This window comes from Macaca fascicularis, chromosome 17, assembly GCF_037993035.2.
Source record: "Macaca fascicularis isolate 582-1 chromosome 17, T2T-MFA8v1.1".
NCBI classification, from domain to species: Eukaryota; Metazoa; Chordata; class Mammalia; order Primates; family Cercopithecidae; genus Macaca; species Macaca fascicularis.
In genome coordinates, this window is record NC_088391.1 from 30,926,246 (window position 1) to 30,947,599 (window position 21,354).

The following is a 21,354-nucleotide window of genomic DNA, read 5'->3' on the forward strand; positions in this document are numbered from 1 at the left end:
CGGGGCATTCCTGCTGCCTCCAACCCTGGGTCCCCTCAGACTGGCAATGGTGGTTCATCTCGAACTTCGAATTCTTTAGAAAACCACATTCTGGAATAAATGAGAGACTTAAGAACCTGCTGCAGGAGTCACGGCCAGCCTGATCACAGCCCCGGTAGTATTTATTTTGAAATAAAAGTTCCCAGCCCTTGTAGGCCCCTCACTGTAAGGCACAACGTCTTTGAGGGGAAGTTGAAGTGAGGTCTTGTTCACTGGCCCCTAGACCACACCTGGTATTTTCTAAGGCAATTCTGGTACCACACTGTGCCTCAGTTGGTCTATTTAAATGTCTGAGCCAGCTGCTCTAGGATTTCAATGAGTGTCTCCTCTTCGGCTGGTGAGGAGGACGTTCTAGTGAGAGGCAAGTGTGTGGAAACTGGCTTCCAATCTAAAAGTGAGAAGGAACAGCAGAGGTGTGAGCTGCCGCAGCATGGCTGGGTCCATGTCCCTGTGCTGCTCAGGCCTTGAACTGATGCCTGCTGGCATGGCGGCGCCCCACGGGTGTTAGACCCCATCCCTGCCTTCAAAGGTCCCCCACGGATTAGGCAGCATGGATTGATATGTAAAGTGCAGTTCAGTAACTGGGAGGCTGCAGCCAGGGCTGGACGGGAGACCATATTTGGGTGATCAGCGGGAAGGGGCACGGCTATCCTCCTGGATATCCCAGGGGTCACCAGCGCTTCAGAATTCCTCAAGCAAGGGTGGTTCTCATCAAGAACAGAGGAAAGAGAAGCAGAGCAAAGAGCCTGGCTTCTACCCAAGGTAAAGTGCTGTCTTCGGATGGCATCCACTCACATGCCTGCCCCCTTAGGCACCCATTGGGAAGAGACGTGAACAGAGCACTGCTTCCAAAAATAGAAAAACCGAGTCCGGGGGGGCGGAGCAAGATGGCCGAATAGGAACAGCTCCAGTCTCCAACTCCCAGCGCGAGCGACACAGAAGACCGGTGATTTCTGCATTTTCAACTGAGGTACTGGGTTCATCTCACTGGGGAGTGCTGGACGATCAGTGCTGGTCAGCTGCTGCAGCCCGACCAGCGAGAGCTGAAGCAGGGCGAGGCATTGCCTCACCTGGGAAGCGCAAGGGGGAAGGGAATCCCTTTTCCTAGCCAGGGGAACTGAGACACACAACACCTGGAAAATCGGGTAACTCCCACCCCAATACTGCGCTTTAAGCAAACAGGCACACCAGGAGATCATATCCCACACCTGGCCGGGAGGGTCCCACACCCACGGAGCCTCCCTCATTGCTAGCACAGCAGTCTGTGATCTACCGGCAAGGCAGCAGCGAGGCTGGGGGAGGGGCGCCCGCCATTGCTGAGGCTTAAGTAGGTAAACAAAGCTGCTGGGAAGCTCGAACTGGGTGGAGCTCACAGCAGCTCAAGGAAACCTGCCTGTCTCTGTAGACTCCACCTCTGGGGACAGGGCACAGTAAACAATAACAAACGCAGCAGAAACCTCTGCAGACGCAAATGACTCTGTCTGACAGCTTTGAAGAGAGCAGTGGATCTCCCAACACGGAGGTTGAGATCTGAGAAGGGACAGACTCCCTGCTCAAGTGGGTCCCTGACCCCTGAGTAGCCTAACTGGGAGACATCCCCCACTAGGGGCAGTCTGACACCCCACACCTCACAGGGTGGAGTACACCCCTGAGAGGAAGCTTCCAAAGCAAGAATCAGACAGGTACACTCGCTGTTCAGCAATATTCTATCTTCTGCAGCCTCTGCTGCTGATACCCAGGCAAACAGAGTCTGGAGTGGACCTCAAGCAATCTCCAACAGACCTACTACAGCTGAGGGTCCTGACTGTTAGAAGGAAAACTATCAAACAGGAAGGACACCTACACCAAAGCCCCATCAGTACATCACCATCATCAAAGACCAGAGGCAGATAAAACCACAAAGATGGGGAAGAAGCAGGGCAGAAAAGCTGGAAATTCAAAAAATAAGAGCGCATCTCCCCCGGCAAAGGAGCGCAGCTCATCGCCAGCAATGGATCAAAGCTGGACGGAGAATGACTTTGACAAGATGAGAGAAGGCTTCAGTCCATCAAATTTCTCAGAGCTAAAGGAGGAATTACGTACCCAGCGCAAAGAAACTAAAAATCTTGAAAAAAAAGTGGAAGAATTGATGGCTAGAGTAATTAATGCAGAGAAGGTCATAAACGAAATGAAAGAGATGAAAACCATGACACGAGAAATACGTGACAAATGCACAAGCTTCAGTAACCGACTCGATCAACTGGAAGAAAGAGTATCAGCGATTGAGGATCAAATGAATGAAATGAAGCGAGAAGAGAAACCAAAAGAAAAAAGAAGAAAAAGAAATGAACAAAGCCTGCAAGAAGTATGGGATTATGTAAAAAGACCAAATCTATGTCTGATTGGGGTGCCTGAAACTGAGGGGGAAAATGGAACCAAGTTGGAAAACACTCTTCAGGATATCATCCAGGAGAACTTCCCCAACCTAGTAGGGCAGGCCAACATTCAAATCCAGGAAATACAGAGAACGCCACAAAGACACTCCTCGAGAAGAGCAACTCCAAGACACATAATTGCCAGATTCACCAAAGTTGAAATGAAGGAAAAAATCTTAAGGGCAGCCAGAGAGAAAGGTCGGGTTACCCACAAAGGGAAGCCCATCAGACTAACAGCAGATCTCTCAGCAGAAACTCTACAAGCCAGAAGAGAGTGGGGGCCAATATTCAACATTCTTAAAGAAAAGAATTTTAAACCCAGAATTTCATATCCAGCCAATCTAAGTTTCATAAGTGAAGGAGAAATAAAATCCTTTACAGATAAGCAAATGCTTAGAGATTTTGTCACCACTAGGCCTGCCTTACAAGAGACCCTGAAGGAAGCACTAAACATGGAAAGGAACAACCGGTACCAGCCATTGCAAAAACATGCCAAAATGTAAAGACCATCGAGGCTAGGAAGAAACTGCATTAACTAACGAGCAAAACAACCAGTTAATATCATAATGGCAGGATCAAGTTCACACATAACAATCTTAACCTTAAATGTAAATGGACTAAATGCTCCAATTAAAAGACACAGACTGGCAAACTGGATAAAGAGTCAAGACCCATCAGTCTGCTATATTCAGGAGACCCATCTCACACGCAGAGACATACATAGGCTCAAAATAAAGGGATGGAGGAAGATTTACCAAGCAAATGGAGAACAAAAAAAAGCGGGGGTTGCAATACTAGTCTCTGATAAAACAGACTTTAAACCATCAAAGATCAAAAGAGACAAAGAAGGGCATTACATAATGGTAAAGGGATCAATTCAACAGGAAGAGCTAACTATCCTAAATATATATGCACCCAATACAGGAGCACCCAGATTCATCAAGCAAGTCCTTAGAGACTTACAAAGAGACTTAGACTCCCATACAATAATAATGGGAGACTTCAACACTCCACTGTCAACATTAGACAGATCAACGAGACAGAAAGTTAACAAGGATATCCAGGAATTGAACTCATCTCTGCAGCAAGCAGACCTAATAGACATCTATAGAACTCTCCACCCCAAATCAACAGAATATACATTCTTCTCAGCACCACATCGTACTTACTCCAAAATTGACCACGTAATTGGAAGTAAAGCACTCCTCAGCAAATGTACAAGAACAGAAATTATAACAAACTGTCTCTCAGACCACAGTGCAATCAAACTAGAACTCAGCACTAAGAAACTCAATCAAAACCGCTCAACTACATGGAAACTGAACAACCTGCTCCTGAATGACTACTGGGTACATAACGAAATGAAGGCAGAAATAAAGATGTTCTTTGAAACCAATGAGAACAAAGATACAACATACCAGAATCTCTGGGACACATTTAAAGCAGTGTGTAGAGGGAAATTTATAGCACTAAATGCCCACAAGAGAAAGCAGGAAAGATCTAAAATTGACACTCTAACATCGCAATTAAAAGAACTAGAGAAGCAAGAGCAAACACATTCGGAAGCTAGCAGAAGGCAAGAAATAACTAAGATCAGAGCAGAACTGAAGGAGATAGAGACACAAAAAACCCTCCAAAAAATCAATGAATCCAGGAGTTGGTTTTTTGAAAAGATCAACAAAATTGACAGATCACTAGCAAGACTAATAAAGAAGAAAAGAGAGAAGAATCAAATCGACGCAATTAAAAATGATAAAGGGGATATCACCACCGACCCCACAGAAATATAAACTACCATCAGAGAATACTATAAACACCTCTACGCAAATAAACTGGAAAATCTAGAAGAAATAGATAATTTCCTGGACACTTACACTCTTCCAAGAGTAAACCAGGAATAAGTTGAATCCCTGAATAGACCAATAGCAGGCTCTGAAATTGAGGCAATAATTAATAGCCTACCAACCAAAAAAAGTCCAGGACCAGGTGGATTCACAGCTGAATTCTACCAGAGGTACAAGGAGGAGTTGGTACCATTCCTTCTGAAACTATTCCAATCAATAGAAAAAGAGGGAATCCTCCCTAACTCATTTTATGAGGCCAACATCATCCTGATACCAAAGCCTGGCAGAGACACAACAAAAAAAGAGAATTTTAGACCAATATCCCTGATGAACATCGATGCAAAAATCCTCAATAAAATACTGGCAAACCGGATTCAGCAACACATCAAAAAGCTTATCCACCATGATCAAGTGGGCTTCATCCCTGGGATGCAAGGCTGGTTCAACATTCGCAAATCAATAAACATAATCCAGCATATAAACAGAACCAAAGACAAGAACCACATGATTATCTCAATAGATGCAGAAAAGGCTTTTGACAAAATTCAACAGCCCTTCATGCTAAAAACGCTCAATAAATTCGGTATTGATGGAACGTACCTCAAAATAATAAGAGCTATTTATGACAAACCCACAGCCAATATCATACTGAATGGGCAAAAACTGGAAAAATTCCCTTTGAAAACTGGCACAAGACAGGGATGCCCTCTCTCACCACTCCTATTCAACATAGTGTTGGAAGTTCTGGCTAGGGCAATGAGGCAAGAGAAAGAAATCAAGGGTATTCAGTTAGAAAAAGAAGAAATCAAATTGTCCCTCTTTGCAGATGACATGATTGTATATTTAGAAAACCCCATTGTCTCAGCCCAAAATCTCCTTAAGCTGATAAGCAACTTCAGCAAAGTCTCAGGATACAAAATTAATGTGCAAAAATCACAAGCATTCTTATACACCAGTAACAGACAAACACAGAGCCAAATCAGGAATGAACTTCCATTCACAATTGCTTCAAAGAGAATAAAATACCTAGGAATCCAACTTACAAGGAATGTAAAGGACCTCTTCAAGGAGAACTACAAACCACTGCTCAGCGAAATAAAAGAGGACACAAACAAATGGAAGAACATACCATGCTCTTGGATAGGAAGAATTAATATCGTGAAAATGGCCATACTGCCCAAGGTAATTTATAGATTCAATGCCATCCCCATCAAGCTACCAATGAGTTTCTTCACAGAATTGGAAAAAACTGCTTTAAAGTTCATATGGAACCAAAAAAGAGCCCGCATCTCCAAGACAATCCTAAGTCAAAAGAACAAAGCTGGAGGCATCACGCTACCTGACTTCAAACTATACTACAAGGCTACAGTAACCAAAACAGCATGGTACTGGTACCAAAACAGAGATCTAGACCAATGGAACAGAACAGAGTCCTCAGAAATAATACCACACATCTACAGCCATCTGATCTTTGACAAACCTGAGAGAAACAAGAAATGGGGAAAGGATTCCCTATTTAATAAATGGTGCTGGGAAAATTGGCTAGCCATAAGTAGAAAGCTGAAACTGGATCCTTTCCTTACTCCTTATACGAAAATTAATTCAAGATGGATTAGAGACTTAAATGTTAGACCTAATACCATAAAAATCCTAGAGGAAAACCTAGGTAGTACCATTCAGGACATAGGCATGGGCAAAGACTTCATGTCTAAAACACCAAAACAACAGCAGCAAAAGCCAAAATTGACAAATGGGATCTAATTAAACTAAAGAGCTTCTGCACAGCAAAAGAAACTACCATCAGAGTGAACAGGCAACCTACAGAATGGGAGAAAATTTTTGCAATCTACTCATCTGACAAAGGGCTAATATCCAGAACCTACAAAGAACTCAAACAAATTTACAAGAAAAAAACAAACAACCCCATCAAAAAGTGGGCAAAGGATATGAACAGACATTTCTCAAAAGAAGACATGCATACAGCCAACAGACACATGAAAAAATGCTCATCATCACTGGCCATCAGAGAAATGCAAATCAAAACCACAATGAGATACCATCTCACACCAGTTAGAATGGCGATCATTAAAAAGTCAGGAAACAACAGGTGCTGGAGAGGATGTGGAGAAATAGGAACACTTTTACACTGTTGGTGGGATTGTAAACTAGTTCAACCATTATGGAAAACAGTATGGCGATTCCTCAAGGATCTAGAACTAGATGTACCATATGACCCAGCCATCCCATTACTGGGTATATACCCAAAGGATTATAAATCATGCTGCTATAAAGACACATGCACACGTATGTTTATTGCGGCACTATTCACAATAGCAAAGACTTGGAATCAACCCAAATGTCCATCAGTGACAGATTGGGTTAAGAAAATGTGGCACATATACACCATGGAATACTATGCAGCCATTAAAAAAAGGATGAGTTTGTGTCCTTTGTAGGGACATGGATGCAGCTGGAAACCATCATTCTTAGCAAACTATCACAAGAACAGAAAACCAAACACCGCATGTTCTCACTCATAGGTGGGAACTGAACAATGAGATCACTTGGACTCAGGAAGGGGAACATCACACACCGGGGCCTATCATGGGGAGGGGGGAGTGGGGAGGGATTGCATTGGGAGTTATACCTGATGTAAATGACGAGTTGATGGGTGCAGCACACCAACATGGCACAAGTATACATATGTAACAAACTTGCACATTATGCACATGTACCCTACAACTTAAAGTATAATAATAATAAATAAATTTAAAAAAAAAGAAAAAGAAAAACCGAGTCCGTCACTCCCTGTGCAGTGCAGAGAAGCAGAATCCGTTACTCCCTTTGCACTGCCGCTTTGAATAGCGCCCCTCCCTGGCCTCAGGAAACCGCAGAGAAAATCTCCCATTCCCAAGGTAGGAACTGCCTCTCCCCTGTTCCCATGGGACCTTGATGACAGGGTTATCACAAGTCTTCAAAGAAGCTACCAACCCGGGGTGAAGCACTTCCCAAAACTAACCTCAGCAGGCAAAGCAATCATCTCGCCAAAGAAGCCCAGGCACCGCCCAGGGGACAGTCCCATCCCAGGTTTCACGGAAGGGAAGGTGCACCTCGAAGGCCCAACTGCTGCCCCCAGCCCTGTGTCAGCTACCTTCACAGCCAGGGAGGAAGTCACCTTGAAAGAAGCGGCTGCTGGGCTGCGCGGCTGCGGCAGAGGAGAGGGCCAGCCACAGCACCGTGTCGGCGCCCTGGGCCTCGGAGCGCAGGCGGTCCCTGAACCTGGCGTGGAATCCCAGCATGCATCGCGTGCCTCACACCTGGGAGAAGGAAGGGGCAGGCAGATTAGGACAACATTCTCCAGCAAATGTGGTTGACTTCCCTTAATACAAAAAAAAAAAAAAGTGTAAAAATGAAATGGAATCATAAACTGCTATATTTGACAATAGCACTCACCCAAGCCACTCGGAACCAATTCCAAAGAACCTCGTTACAAAGCCCCCAAGGTGTCATCTGATGGAAAGTGCTGCTCACCGGAGCCTGACTGAGTCCCCATGTCCCCGGGGCACCAGCACCCAGCCCAGCCCCGAGAGCACAGTCGCCCGCAGAGCCCCCCTTTCCATCCTGAGAGGATTCTAATGAGCTGCGAGGCTCACCGTGAGGCTGGGCCGAGCAAACCACTCAGCCTCCTGGGTTCAGGAGCCCTCTCAAATCATCCTAGGCTCGAGGATCCTGACTGTTGGTTCCTTGGACTGTTTTAGTATTTTCCTCTTTCTAGGGAGGAGTAGATAAGAGGAAAGAATTGTTCACTTCCTCTGCCAAGCCCCTCGAGGTGTCCCACCCTCTGCATCCCAGGGCTACAGGGAGGTGTTTGCCTGGAGTAGCCTCCGTGGCCTGTGCCGCTGGTGGCCCTGCATCGGCCGCTCTACCTGCCCACGCCTTCGAGGACCCAGCCACACGCTCTGGCTCCAGTCCACACCCCATTTTCCCACAGACCTCAGGGAACACAGTGTTTCCACAGTGAGCACATTGGGAAACAAAATAGTTCTCTCTCGAAGCCAAGGAAAGAAAATAAACCACAGAAAACAACAATTAAGAGCTGTACCGAGATCCTGGAATTGTAGAGCTAGAAAGATCACCTAAGCAAAAGCACTCCTTTTTTAAATTAAAAATAAACATCTTTTTTTCTTTTCACAGAAGCAATACTTGTTTATTGTAGAAAAATCAGGATAAACTGATAGGCAAAAAGAAAAAATTTGAAAACCTTGTGGTGTGTCACTCAGAGGTGACAAATGTCCATATGCTCAGCCCTCTCAGGCCCCTGTGGCCACAGACAGGTCATGTGCACCTGAGAGCTGCTCTATATATGACCTCTGAACAACACATGGTAAACCGCACCTTGACGCAGATGATAGAGCCTGGTAGTGGGCTTGCCAGGCAGATTTTAAACATCTGAGCTGATGTTGGGATTGTCAGGATGGTATCCTTGGAGGGTAAGAGGCTGGGGTCCCCCACAGCCTCCTAGAATTCACCCTGGACAGGCAGAACCAAGTATGTCTCCCATTAGGCAGTGAGAAGAATCGAGAAGCCATGCTCTCTGAGCACTCCCAGCCTGAGTCTCCCCTGGTATACTTTGCTGAGACCATCCTTTTTGTATTTAAGATAGGAGCCTCAGATCTATACAGCAGAGGACTAATTTCTGCCAAATCTCCAAGCTGGTCTCCATGAGATGCCACAAAGCACCAACATACACCTTTTTCTACAGAGGTGTGGTAGTTACAAAAATAAGATCACGAGGCATGTACTATTCAGGAACTCAGTATCTTTATTTAATGATATAGCGCACACAGGGTTTTTCCATAGGCATGATTGACAGCAGAGTCTTCAGCCCGGAACAGATTTTGCACAGGTGTTCCATAATTTATTAACTTCATCTCCTACCACCAGCACTGTGATAAGCAACCTTGTTTTCCCTATCTTTATTTCTTAGGATGAATTCCAAGGCTTCTGATAAATAGTGGTTTTCAGAAAGGCCATGCCAGCGGTGTGTGAGAGCCTGATTCCCAAAACCCCATGGCCAGGACCAGCTGGGAGGTCTTAGCTTCTCTGGGCCTCAGTTCCCTCATCTGTAAATGGGTGTGATAATAGACAGTAGTGGCCACCCCACAGGGGCTTGAGGACAAATAAGTTAATCCGCAGACAGCGCTGAGACCAGCTCTTAGCGCCGCGGGTGCACCCTGGGGTGTGTGCTGTGGCTGCTGCTGCTTTCAGTTCCCTTGTTTGTGGAGGAGGAAAGAGCTGCAGAGAGCCCAGGTGAGCAGCATGAGGTCACGGAGTTGGTGAGGCAGATCTGGAAGAGAATTCTGCTACCCTCCACTGCTGCTCCAACACGCTTCCAGATCATTCGAGCTGTGTCCTTGTGGCTGTCATTTACCTTCATGCATCATTATTTCCAAAAACCTGGGGAGTGGTGAGGCAGCCTGGGCCTCTCCCACTCCCTTCCTCAGCCCCTGCTCATTCCTCTCTGATGTAGAAATGACAGTGGTCACCAGCTCCCTCTCTCACCAGGATACACTGTAGTTAGGAGGGTGCCCCAGCCGCACCCGCTCCCGTTCCCACCATCCCCTTCCCTGACTTGCACAGGGCAAGCTGGAAGCAAAAGCTCTGTGTCTGCATGAGGCTTCCCCCAGCTGCAGTCCCAGCGCGCCCCTGCCTAAATGGAAATGAAGCTACTCCCCAGTCCTCATTACGCTGGTTTTAGGTCATTCCTAGGGAGAGTCAATCCGTCGGCTGCTCAGGTATTTTTAGATGAAACATAAGTGGCTCAGCAATTAAAGGCTATGACATACCTGAGGTGTCGGCCCAGCCAGGATGCATGGAAGAAAAATGGATGGCCGGGTGCCCTTGGGCCCACCACTCCGTCAGAACCACTTGCTGTCTCTGGACAGGAGCGAGGGGGTGAACAGGAGAGAGGAGACGCCATTAGGTGAAGGGCAGGAGAAAAGCCCTGCCCAGCCTGGCTTATCTTACACTGGACTCTGCAGCATGTACAGCCACTTGATGTCACCTTCCTCCAGAATCAGTCTTTACCCAGCATCCCCGAGCAGGACCTAGCAGGTCCTGCCCACTCCAAAGGAGGCGAGAACAAGCAATGAGCGAACCCAGCAAAACGCTGAGAGAGAAGGAACAGCAGACCCTCCCCCATGAAATTACACCGCTCAGCACCCAGGTGTTCCTCGTCCACAAGGCGCCTGGGTGACTATTCTTTGCTGCTCACTGAGGGCAGGGATGGTACCTGTTCTGTTCACTGCTGGACCTCAGGCCCCCAGCACAGACTGGCATAGAGTGTGTGTTCAGCTAATAGGGGAATTAAGGCGCGGCGCGGTGGCTCAAGTCTGTAATCCCAGCACTTTGGGAGGCGGGCGGATCACCTGAGGTCAGGAGTTCGAGACCAGCCTGGCCAACATGGTGAAACCCAGTCTCTACTAAAAATGCAAAAATTAGCTGGTTGTAGTGGCGGGCACCTGTAATCCCAGCTACTCAGGAGGCTGAGGTAGGAGAATTGCTTAAACCCAGAGACGCAGGTTGCAGTGAGCCTATATATATGTGTGTGTGTGTGTGTGTGTGTGTGTGTGTGTGTGTATGTATGTGTATATATATATATTAATTAACTCCTTCCTTAGGCAGACTGCAGCAAATGTACTGGACACAGAGAATACATCAGTTATAGACAATAAAAATCTTTAAATCCTCCCCTTTCCCAGCTGCAGTCACGCTATTGCCCCATCCCAGGGTAGTTTGATCATGCTTGGCAAAGAACTCCATCTCTGGGCCTCATTTACAAGTGGATGGTTTATTCCCATGTCCTCTGGGAAAACTGTAAAGAAGTGCCGGTCTTTCAAATGTCAGGATTTGGAGTCGTGAGATGTCATTCACCAGGATTTGGTCCGGGGTCAGGGAGCAAAACTGGGGCACACCCGGGACATACAAGCGGAAGAAGTGGAGGTGCAGAGAGTCTCAGACAGGGCCACCTTCGGAAGGCACACAGCACCGACAAGGAAGGCGGAGGGTGCTGGCAGCCTTACAGACAATGTGGGCGCCCTACCGGGTGAATTTAAGGGCAAGAACTGTAAATATGGAAGTTATATATATCCGGCTTTTAAATGTAGCTGTAATAAGCAGAGATACAGCAGTACAGGTTGAGCATCCTTCATCTGAAATGCTGAGGCCCAGAAGTTTTTCAAGTTTCAGATTTTTTCAGATTTTGTAATATCTGCATATACATAAGGAGATATCTTGGGGATAGAACTCAAGTCTAAACACAAAATTCATTTATGTGTCATATATGCCTTCACAAATAGTCTGAAGGGAATTTCATACAATATTTTTAAAATAATGTGCATGAAACAAAATGTGTGTTCATGAAAAGCATCAGAAAGCAAAGGTGTGGGATTTTCCACTCGTGACATCATGTCGGCACTCAAAATGATTTGGATTTTGGAGCATTTTGGATTTGGGATTTTCAGATGAAGGATGCTCCATCTGGAGAAATCTACTTTCTGTTCAGAGTAGTCAAGGGTTCTGGACTGTGGCCCCTTCCCTCCCTCAGAATCCAATGTGCAGCCCCTCCCAGTGGGCCTCCAGGGAGCCAAGAGCTGCCCAGAGGAGAGAGGAGGGACCACTCGCCGCCCTCATTCCCTCTGAGCAGCACAGGGTAATGGATCCCCCTGCTGGGATCCTGTTCGGTGTGGGTCTGAGGAACACCGAGAGGAGATGTCGCAGCTTTGCGGCTGCTCCCAGGATGCTGCTGAAAGCCCACCTGGGTCTGAACAGAGCTGTGCTCCCCAAAGGGGAGCCTCTTGGTGAGGGAACATTTTCAGGTGCTGCATGAACTACTAAGGTCCAATTAATGTGCATCCCAGAGTAAGCATCCCTTGGAAAAGGGCCCACGCAGCCTGTGGGTAAAATGCAGTCTCGGGAAATCCATCTCACTGACCTTGTTTTGTGCATAGACCATAGTTCCATCAAATGCTGTTCTTTCGGACTGGAGATCATCGGTGTTCAGTTTCTGAACCAACATTCCTCCTGAGGAGACGGTTATCTGCAATAAAGGTAACAGAGATTTACAAACTAAAGCTTGTGACCCCTTCCACTCTTCACCCTCTGTGGAGCAGTGCTTCTTGCTGTTGTGACCAATGACCACAAAATTAGTGGCCTGAAGAAACACACATATTCTCCTACAGTATTCTCCTACAGTATTCTCCTACAGTATTCTCCTACATGTATTCTCCTACAGTATTCTCCTACATGTATTCTCCTACATGTATTCTCCTACATGTATTCTCGTATGGTTCTGGAGCCCAGAAGTCTGAGTGGGGCTCATGGGCTAAAATCCAGTGTCAGCAGAGCCACGTCCCCTCTGGCGGTTTCAGAGGAGACTCCATTCCTTGCCTTCAACTTCTAGAGGCTGTGCCAGCACTCCTCGGCTCACAGCCACGTCCTCCACCCTCTGCTTCCATGGTCAGTTTTCCTCTGAGTCCCGCCCTCCTCCTTTTCCCCATAAGGACCCTTGGGACTCCATCGAGCCGATGGAGGATACTCCAGGACATGCTCCTCATCCCAAGACCCTGAACTGAACTGCAGCTGCCAAGTCCCTTCTGCTATATAAAGGTGACACAGTCACAGGTTCTAGGATTAGGATATGAACGTTGGGGTGGGGGGTGGCAGGGATCATTATTCTGCCCACCACAGCAGAGAGAAGGCAGCCTACATTAACTGTCTTCTTCCTGCTTTCTCCCAGTTTATGATATTTCAACCCGCTGGGGGAGAACAGGCTCCAGTAGCCAGTCCCCTCCCCTCTGAGCAGGACAGTCCTCAGAAATAGCAGCACCACCCTGACCTGAGCGCCCCACAAGCCGCCCCGGCCCTTCGGAGGCCTCCCTCCCCAGTGCTTTGCCGACGCCCATGTGACAGCCGGAGTGGGGGTCGGGGGTTGGGGGAGTTCAGCGAGGGCTGGGGTCTGAATGTGCTCTTGGCATGCCTCTGCCTCCCTCTCGGCCCCCTGACAGAACTGGGGTTTTGCCGTGGATGTGGACAGAATGGCCCCCGTAGGGCAGCCTGGCAGCAAACCTAGGGCCACTGACTTCCTATCCGGAGCAAAGTCCATTACCATCAAAACATCCCACAAGGTCACCTCACCACTCGGGGGTCGTGTTCTTTCTCCAGCACAGGGATCAGGCCGGTCGTGAGAATGTACACACCTGAGGCAACACACAGCATCCTGTGAGGGGGCAGCAGGAAGCCCCACTCAGGGGGTCCTGCAGGACTGATGTGGGGCCCATTGGCCCGCACCTGCGCCCTACAAGAGGGCAAGTGGCCCCCTGAGGGGCAGTCCCTCCTTCCAAGGATCCTCCAAGCCAAATGTTCCTTTTCCCAGGACTGGAAGAAAGATGACTTAGAGCCTCATGTACCGACAGGAAAAGATGTCCACGCTACAGGAATACAGGAAGGGAAAAAGAACACTGCCAAACAGTAGGTGGGCCCACTTTGCAGAAGGAAAAATGCATCTATATATCCAGTCTGTGCATAGAAAAACGTGAAGATGAAATTCAGCAATACCGCTAAATTAGGTCTCAAGGGTGGAATTCAGTAAAACTTTTCCTTCCTTTGCTATACATTTCTGCACTGTTTGGATTTGAGTATTTTTACAGTGAGCATATAACTTTATGGTTATTTCTTCAAGAAATATACATATAACATTTCTAATGGAATGAGAAAAACATTGAAGTGTATTTGACATGGAAAGACATTCCTAATATATATGGAATGAGAAGTTACAAAACAGTGGGAACAATACCATTCCATTTTGGTGAGGAAAGATGTGTCAAGATGAAGAGAAAATGTCTGCAAGGATGAGTGATGCCCTGAAAGGTTAAAAATGCTCATCTCTGAATGGTGAGATTATCGTTTCTATATTCTTCTTATACATGCCTGTATTTTTTTAAACAATGAATGTTTATTACTCTATGTTTACAAAAAAGGGAGAGTTTAAAGCCCCTCACCCCAAAGTGAGGCAGGAATCAAGTTAGGGGCTTCAAGTGACGAGCCCTGGGCTCTTTTGTGGGCTATGCCACGGAGTGTCTGTGTGACCAGCTCTCACCACAACTTCCTGCACCACCTGCGACGTGGCCTGCATCCAGCTCGCAGGAGCTGCCTGGCATCATGGGAAGGGTCCTGGAGGCGGATCCAGGGGCCTCCCTCTGAACCCTGGTTCTGGCACTTACCAGCGGTGTGACCGTAGGCAAGTGCGGTGGCATTTTCAGGAGATAATAGCTGACCAGCCCACTCCACAGCATCAGAGGGGCTTGTGGTGACATAAAAATGTATGCATGTCCTGTGAGGACTGGAAAGTTCTCTGGGCAGGCCTCCTTTGTCCTGCTCTTGCTGCATTATCATTTGTGATTCTGAGTTGTGACTTTCATCCCAGACAGCATTCTTAGTTGTTCACAGCCCAATTTATTTGGAGGAGCCTGCCTTGTTCGTATTTGTGGATTTGTGAAGTCTCCTGAACCCTGGGTCACTAACAGCTGTTAACCTCCAGCCAGTGGTCTTGGACTTCCTTTGTATTCGCCGCCGGTGGCTTTCTCTGTGATTTAATTTATGACAAGTAGAAAGGACTTCTGCCAGAAGCGATCTGCCGCGTCGGCCTGCCCTGACGGATTGTCATCAATGGCTCTTGTGAGGAAGGGAAATGAAAGCTGGCAGCCGGGCTGGCTCTGCTGCCTGCTGAGGGCACCTCCTCTCTCCTCTCAGGACGGCGAGAGCTTGGGTGAGCCCCTTGGCACCTGTCCTCCCTGCCTGGGAGGTGCTCAGCTCTCATTCCCAGTCACCTGCAGGAGGGCTGGCTGGGTCGCTTGTCCCTGCCAAGTACTGTCTTGTCTAGGGGACCGCCAAGTAGCAGGTGCTTTTTAAAAAACTCCCAGAGAAACACAATAATAATCTGCTAAAATAATACACAATATGTAAGTATGTATGTGCATACACATATGTGTGAACACATATACGTGGGGGTATGTGTGCATATAGATAACCTCTTATTGAAAGAATTAGAGTTATAGAATCCCAGTGAGGTTCAGTGACTTATCCAAAGTCCCAGCAAGTTCATACAATGTGGAAAACAGATGGCGCATCTCCCTTTTCTTGAGTCACGCAGCCATGCTGCATGCCAACCAATGCCAGGGAGAAGGAAGGTACCCATTCTGCAAGTCATTCTTTCCTCAGTGAACATGGCACCAGTTGCTCCTTGCCCAGCTCACACAGATCCAAACGGGCCTGTCATTAACACGTGAGCCAATGTCAGTTTCCTGCCCCCAAAGTCCTTCAACACTCTGGTCCCCACTGAATTAAGCAAACAACTCCTCAGCCTGGTGCAGTGGACTTCTTTGGGAAACATGCCCCATTCCGTCTTTTTAGGGGTAGGCCCCAAACACATCCTGTTCATAACAACAACACACACATAACTGAGTCTTCGCCCTGGGCCAGGCGCTGTGTTTGTCCCATGTGGCCTTGACCCCATGGGCAGATGGACTGGGCCAGGGGGGTGACACCTGGTCCAAGCTGTCCCAGCCAAACTCTCCCTACAAGAGTGTAAAAATGGGATGCTGAATGGAGGACAGGTGACTCAGTGGCAGCCATATGTGACCCAGATGCAAGGAAAAGCAGAGACAGAGAGTGAACGAAGCACTTGTGATAAGAGTCCATGGACAACAGTCCCCGGGAAGCAGAAGGTCACCTCAGCGGCTGACAGGTTCTCCTGTCCTGTCCCTCGCCCTCCCAAAGCCCAGCTGTGCCTCTGCCATTGAGTTCTGTGAGGGCTGCCCTTGTAGCCTATTGATAAATTATTTTTTTGTTTAGTCTTCCTATGTGGGTTCCTGTTACTTGTGACCACACAAACCCTAAGACACTTGGCTTACCTCAGTTAGGAAGTCCACCAGTTCTCCCAGGATAACCAGCTACCCTTTAAAATAAGAATGTTTCCTGGGCGCGGTGGCTCACGCCTGTAATCCCAGCACTTTGGGAGGCTGAGGCGGGCAGATCACTTGAGGTCAGAAGTTTGAGACCAGCCTGGCCAACATGGCGAGACCCCATCTCTACTAAAAATACAAAAATTAGCCAGGCATGGTGGCCCACAACTGTAGTCCCAGCTCCTCGGGAGGCTGAGGCAGGAGAATCGCTTGAACCCGGGAGGCAGAGGTTGCCGTGAGCTGAGATTGTGCCACTGCACTCCAGCCTGGGCAACAGAGTGAGACTCCGTCTCAAAAATAAATAAATAAGAATGTCTCTGGATAGACACAGGTAGGGCATTGTTATAAATGGTTAATGGGTGCTTTTAGTCATTCATATCTTCTTGTGAACCAGGTCAACAACTTCCTTTCCTCTAAGACTTCCTATTAATATCAGGGACATTTGGGTGATTTAAGGTTTTGATGAGAGAAAAAGAGATATTTTAAAGTACAGAATCCCATGGGAGGGCAGGCCTGGGAGGAGGGAAGGCACCTTCAGCTACTGCAAAAGTTGCCCAAGGTTAGTCCTGCTCCCAGTAATAAGGAAACTAATTCATTATCATTATGACTCATTAGTATTTTTAATTTACACAATGCCTTTCTTCCAAGGAACTCATTATGTCGATGGAGATTCATTACGGGAAAGAGATCTGGGAGTGGAATTTATGTTGGACATAGTCTTCTAAATATGGCAACAAGAACTTTTATGACATGGGTACATGACTCGAAGCAAATCTCTCTATCAACTAATTAAGAAGGGAGGTAAAACTGTGTCGAGCTCAGGTGATGCTGAAGGAGATGCCGTGTGTTCTTAGAGCACTGTGAAACTCACGTCTGCATCCTCCAAATACTAAATTCATAGTGTTTCTGAAATTATGATATCTTGAGTATGACATTTTTTTTTTTTTTTTTTTTGAGACGGAGTCTCGCGCTGTCGCCGGACCGGAGTGCAATGGTCAGATCTCAGCTCACTGCAAGCTCCGCCTCCCGGGTTTGCGCCATTCTCCTGCCTCAGCCTCCCGAGTAGCTGGGACTACAGGCGCCTGCCACCTCGCCCGGCTAGTTTTTTGTATTTTTTAGTAGAGACGGGGTTTCACTGTGTTCGCCAGGATGGTCTCGATCTGCTGACCTCATGATCCGCCCGTCTTCGGCCTCCCAAAGTGCTGGGATTACAAGCTTGAGCCACCGCGCCCGGCCGAGTATGACATTTTAATAGCATTAAAGATAATCATTTTTAATGAGAAAAATATATCTCAATTTGTAAATTTAGCAGAGGAAAACTGATTGGCATTTCTATTAAGAAACCTTCAAAGCCACCTTGAATTAAAGCTACTTTGGTTACTAGCCAATGGGTTATGTGCTTCCATCCATGCTACTATTTGCCAGAGAAAATCATTGTCCTGCTGTCCCTGGGAAGTTTCTGGTGTTAATTTTAAAGGAGCAGACAGCTGCACTGGTGAACACCATTTGGTACTTCTTTTGTACGGTAACAAAAACACCCCATAGTGAGCCTGGAGGGCTCACACACTAATTTCACACATTATATAAAGATGATTTCAAAGATCACATTACCTGCAGAAGACTGCAGAACAGAGTCCCAGAGGAAATGAGCTATTAGAAGACATTCAAGGCACTGGCTTCTTATGGGGTATTCTCGGTTTGGGCTCAGAGAGTCGTTAGCATGAGTCAGGCCTTCCCCTTTGCCCCCTACCTCAACTCATCCCCGCCACCTTATCCAGTTCCATGCACTGAACAAGTATTTATCAAGGGCCTGCTGAGTGCCAGACCCAGCGCTAAGTACTCAGGATACAGACTGAGGGCGCCCTGCCCTCTCAGTGCCTACCAGGCATTCCCAGGCATTATACTATGTGACAAACCTAACTCATGGTCAAGTGCTAGACTGCTGTGGGTACATGGGTGGGGGCGGAGGAGGTGTCAGGTTCTGCATGAACTATGAAGGGACATTTCAGCTAAGACCTGGAGAAGAGGAGGGAACAGGCAGGTAGTGGGCTGGGGATGGGAAGGAAGGCTGCAGGTATGGAGCACAGCCTGTGCAAAGAGGCCCTGAGGCTGAAGAGTGCAACCAGGGCAGCTGCAGCCGAGTGAGCACAGTAGAGGGTAGGGCAATGTGAGGCTGCAGTCTACAAGGGAAATGCCAGAGACACTCACCTCATATGAAACCAAGGAGTGACTTTAAGCAGAAGGAAACAGATTTGCATGTATAAGGACCACTCTGTCAGCCTTATGGAGGAAGCTTCTGTTGGGGAGGTAGGTATAGGAGGGCACATAGGGCCCCATATTACTCCACTGCATCACAGTGACCTCAGTGGCTTGGGCAGAGTGGTCGCAGTGGAGCTGAAGAGCAGGAGACAGACTGGGGACAAGTTGTACAGGGAGTACAAAGGCATGATCACTGCTTGGATATGAGAAGTGAGGGGGTGTCAAGGACGAGCGGTGATGGACACGATGCTGGCCACTGGGGTGGGGCCCATTACAGGAGCAGACCAGTGAGGGACTAAGGGTTCAGTTTTGGACACGCTGGGTCTGAGGTGTTTGAGATCTGGACCTGGAATTCAGAACAGAGATCTGGGCTGGAAGGGCGCCCTTGGGAGCCAGGCACATGATGGCATTGGGGCAAGGAAGAGATCCCAACAGAGTGTGGGAGGAGGAGAAAGGAGGGCGCAGGATTGGTCTAGGAGGGATGCCAACATTTAAAGTCCCCGCTGACATGCTGCAGCTGGCTAAGGAGGCTGAGAAGGAGCGAACCTCCGAGGGTGGAATCACAGGCGGCTCAGAAGCCATCGCGCCACGGGAGTGTGGACAGCTGCGTCCAGTGCTGCCAATGGATGTCGTAGAGGTGCGCTCTCCAGACCAGGAATATCAGGGTCACAGGTGACCTCAGCACAAGAGTGGTCAAAGGTCAGGGAGATAAGCCGACTGGAGTGAGCTGCAGGATGCCCGGGGCTCGGGAAGCATGAGAGGCTGGTGGAGGAAGTGCTGTGGAGGCTTTTCTCTAGGGCCTAGCCAGGTGACTGATGTCACCCCCTGCTGTCACAGCCACAGTGTGGGGGGTCCTGTGTGCTTCACTGAGATGTATGAAAGAAGCTGCTTTACCGCAGGGAGAACCCGAGTGTGGGCACTTGGGCCTCAGCTCATTAAAAGGACAAAAGTGCTTATTTGGGGTTTTGTTTCTAAAACTCCCCAAATAAATGCTTGTTACCAGCTTGCCTTTAAAACACTCACCAAATCCCAGCCAGGTAATTAGATATGGTCCTGGCCCACAGGAGGACTTGGATTTGGAGCCGGTACTCCTAGGCCAGGAGACCTAGAAGGGCAGACACCACAGAGCCTCGAGAGGGCTCTACATCGCCATGGAGCTGCCAGAACGGGGTACACGGCGTGGCCCAGGAGGCTCAGCTCTGGGAAGCTTTTGTGTCCTGTCAAAAGCATCTTCCATGGCTGGCAGAAAACCAAAAATCAATGGGAAAATGATCTCTGACTTCTGAGTGTGTCCATTCTCTCTCCTTAGGAGGGCTCCCTGGTGCAGCTGAAACCAAGAGTCTCACCTGGGGCCCTTCTAGGGGCCGAGGGGAAAGGGGGTTTCTAGGAGCTCCAGACTCCACCAGCCTCGCCTGTGACCTGAAATCTGCCCCCACCTCAAGCTGAGGACACAGCCTCCCCAACAGCAGCTCCCTTGTTACTGAGGACGAGCACCAAGAAAGAATCATAATGAATAACATGCTTCTTATGACGGAAGACTCACTACATGCCAGGCGTTGAGCTGAAAGTTACAATGCTTTCTTTTTACTTGTTCATGTATATATATAATTTGCTTAAACATAAAGTAAAATGTCTGTGCGTGTGTGTGTGTGTATCCACAGTTCTGAACTGTGACAGATGCAGAGTTGTGTAACTATGCATTAGACTGTGGTGTGATTCAGAACTCTATCACCCCAGATGTTCCCTCACAGTCACTCACACTCCCTTTGTAGTCACACCCTCCTCCTGCCCCTAACCACGCCCTAATCCCACCCCTTCAGCCTCTGACCTCTTCTTAGCCCCCTAGGTTGCCTTTTCAAGAATGTCCTATAAATGGAATCATACACTCTGCACCCCTTGGGGTCTGGTGTGACTTTGGCTGGTGCATCTAAGAGTCACTCACATTGTTTTGTACATTGACATTTTGTGCCTTTTTTTTTTCCTGAGACGGAGTCTCGCTCTGTCGCCCAGGCTGGAGTGCAGTGGCGCGATCTTGACTCACTGCAAGCTCCGCCTCCCGGGTTCACACCATTCTCCTGCCTCAGCCTCCAGAGTAGCTGGGACTACAGGCGCTCACCACCACGCCGGGCTAATTTTTGTATTTTTAGTAAAGATGGGGTTTCACCGTGTTAGCCAGGATGGTCTCAATCTCCTGACCTCACGATCTGCCCACCTCAGCCTCCCAAAGTGCTGGGATTGCGGGTGTGAGCCACCGCACCCGGCCCATTTTGTGCCTTTTCATTGCTGAATCACATTCCGTTGAATGGGAGTGCCAGTTTTTCTATTCACCATGTATCTGGCTGACTCCTGTTTGGGGCAATTAGGAATAAGCTGCTATAAACATTCATGTGCATATTTTTGTGTGCACACAAGTTATTTCTCTTTGGTTAAATAATTACAAGTCTTTTTATAAATCTTATAAACCTATAAAAGTAGCACCATCCCCATTTTACAGAACGGGAAAGGAAGGCGTGGGGAGGTTGAGGATGTTCATACAGAGTCAGGTAACTGGAGGAGCTGGCCTACTACCCTGCTCAGTATAGCCAGTGTGACTGAGCGCCTCCTGAGAGCCAGGTGGAGTCCGCCCTCAGGGATCCATCTCTGTGCAAGAAACCCACCCATGAGCCGGTGGCTTCACCGAGCCATGACAGGTACACAGAGGGGGCCGTGGTGGCCCAGAGGGGAGCATCTGACCAGGCTCAGGGGGAGGAATGTGTCCAGCAGAGTCACAGAGGAGCA

At 48.1% G+C, this 21,354-nt stretch overlaps 1 protein-coding gene across 1 annotated transcript in view; it reads right to left on the reverse strand.

The window, feature by feature from the left end:
- Nucleotides 1-186: 186 nt before the first annotated feature.
- Nucleotides 187-21,354, reverse strand: part of DHRS12 (dehydrogenase/reductase 12) — a 36,184-nt gene continuing 15,016 nt past the window's right edge. Inside the window, 5 exon segments of the mRNA XM_074022077.1 lie at nt 187-427; nt 7,473-7,607; nt 10,144-10,234; nt 12,291-12,395; nt 13,493-13,554. Coding sequence (XP_073878178.1) covers nt 318-427; nt 7,473-7,607; nt 10,144-10,234; nt 12,291-12,395; nt 13,493-13,554 — 503 coding nt within the window. The 3' untranslated portion in view covers nt 187-317.